This window comes from Colobus angolensis, unplaced genomic scaffold, assembly GCF_000951035.1.
Source record: "Colobus angolensis palliatus isolate OR3802 unplaced genomic scaffold, Cang.pa_1.0 Scaffold135, whole genome shotgun sequence".
In the NCBI taxonomy this organism is placed as follows: domain Eukaryota; kingdom Metazoa; phylum Chordata; class Mammalia; order Primates; family Cercopithecidae; genus Colobus; species Colobus angolensis.
This window is the reverse complement of record NW_012114433.1, coordinates 2,380,838-2,381,809: the sequence shown is the minus strand read 5'-3', so window position 1 is coordinate 2,381,809 and position 972 is coordinate 2,380,838. Positions and strand designations below refer to the sequence as shown.

Below are 972 nucleotides of genomic sequence, written 5' to 3'. Positions count from 1 at the left end.
GGGCTTTAGAGATGCCCGGAGCTCCCCAAGTGGGGGCAGGGGCAGCGTCCAGGGGAGGGGAGACCGCAGGGGGGCGGGGTCACATCGTTTGCTGGGCGCGCCAGGGCGGGGCGGGATAGAACGCGGGGAGCGTCTCCCGAGAGGGCGAGGGAGACCGTGAGTGGGGGTGAACGTCGGGGCGGGTGGAAACCCCGCACTTGCGGGGAGCGCCAATGGCGGGGCGGGGTGGAATTGGGGCGCGGAGACCCCACCTGGAAGCGGAGGCTTGCCCCGCCGCTCCAGCTGTTGTGGGCGCCCAGCCCGGCCATGCGCACAGCTTCTAGTTCCCGGCAGGATTCCTCCTGGGGCTGCGCTGGGAGCCTCGGGGCGCGGCTTCCTCGACCCCTGCCCCCAAGTTTTCTCTGCAGCCTGAGGTCGGGAAGGACGGATGGAGAGTGGATCCTCCAGGTGGTGGGAAAAGCTGAGCACGGCCGGCTTAGCTATGACGAAGCTACGATTTCCCGGGCCCATGGGGGCTGTGGCACTCCTGGGCCACCAGCCCCGCCCTTGGGGAGAAGAAGCCTTGGGGTGGAGGAGGGTATCGGGGCGCGACCCTCAGAGACACCTGGGCGCGCGAAAGTCAGAGTGGGGCAGGAGGAGGCGCAACAGGACTGGCCTGGGGGGGAGGCGGGACGACCCTTCCTCCCCACAGACACGCGCGCTGCTGTACACTGTGTCGACCTTGGCCGGCTTCACTGGCCAACTCCACGTGCTGAAATATGCACATCCAATGCGATGTGCGGTTTCCCATCCACAGCTTAACAGCCTGGTGCCTGTTACTCTGCCATGGGAGAGGGGGCAGCCCCCACAAAAGCACGGGCTTATGGGGCCCCGGTTCCTTCAGTGCCCACCCCATGAAGAAGGGCTCCCAAACGGCCTCACTCGATGGCTTACCAGAGGATGGTCCTGCGCAGTGGGTGTTTGTTGAACAGA

The 972-nt window shown here is 66.6% G+C and overlaps 1 protein-coding gene across 1 annotated transcript in view; it reads left to right on the top strand.

The window, feature by feature from the left end:
* The first annotated feature begins 508 nt into the window (after positions 1–508).
* The window catches only part of PARD6G (par-6 family cell polarity regulator gamma), a 147,201-nt gene continuing 146,737 nt past the window's right edge, over positions 509–972 (top strand). Inside the window, exon 1 of the mRNA XM_011934395.1 lies at positions 509–776. Coding sequence (XP_011789785.1) covers positions 509–776 — 268 coding nt within the window. The remainder of the gene's footprint in view (positions 777–972) is intronic.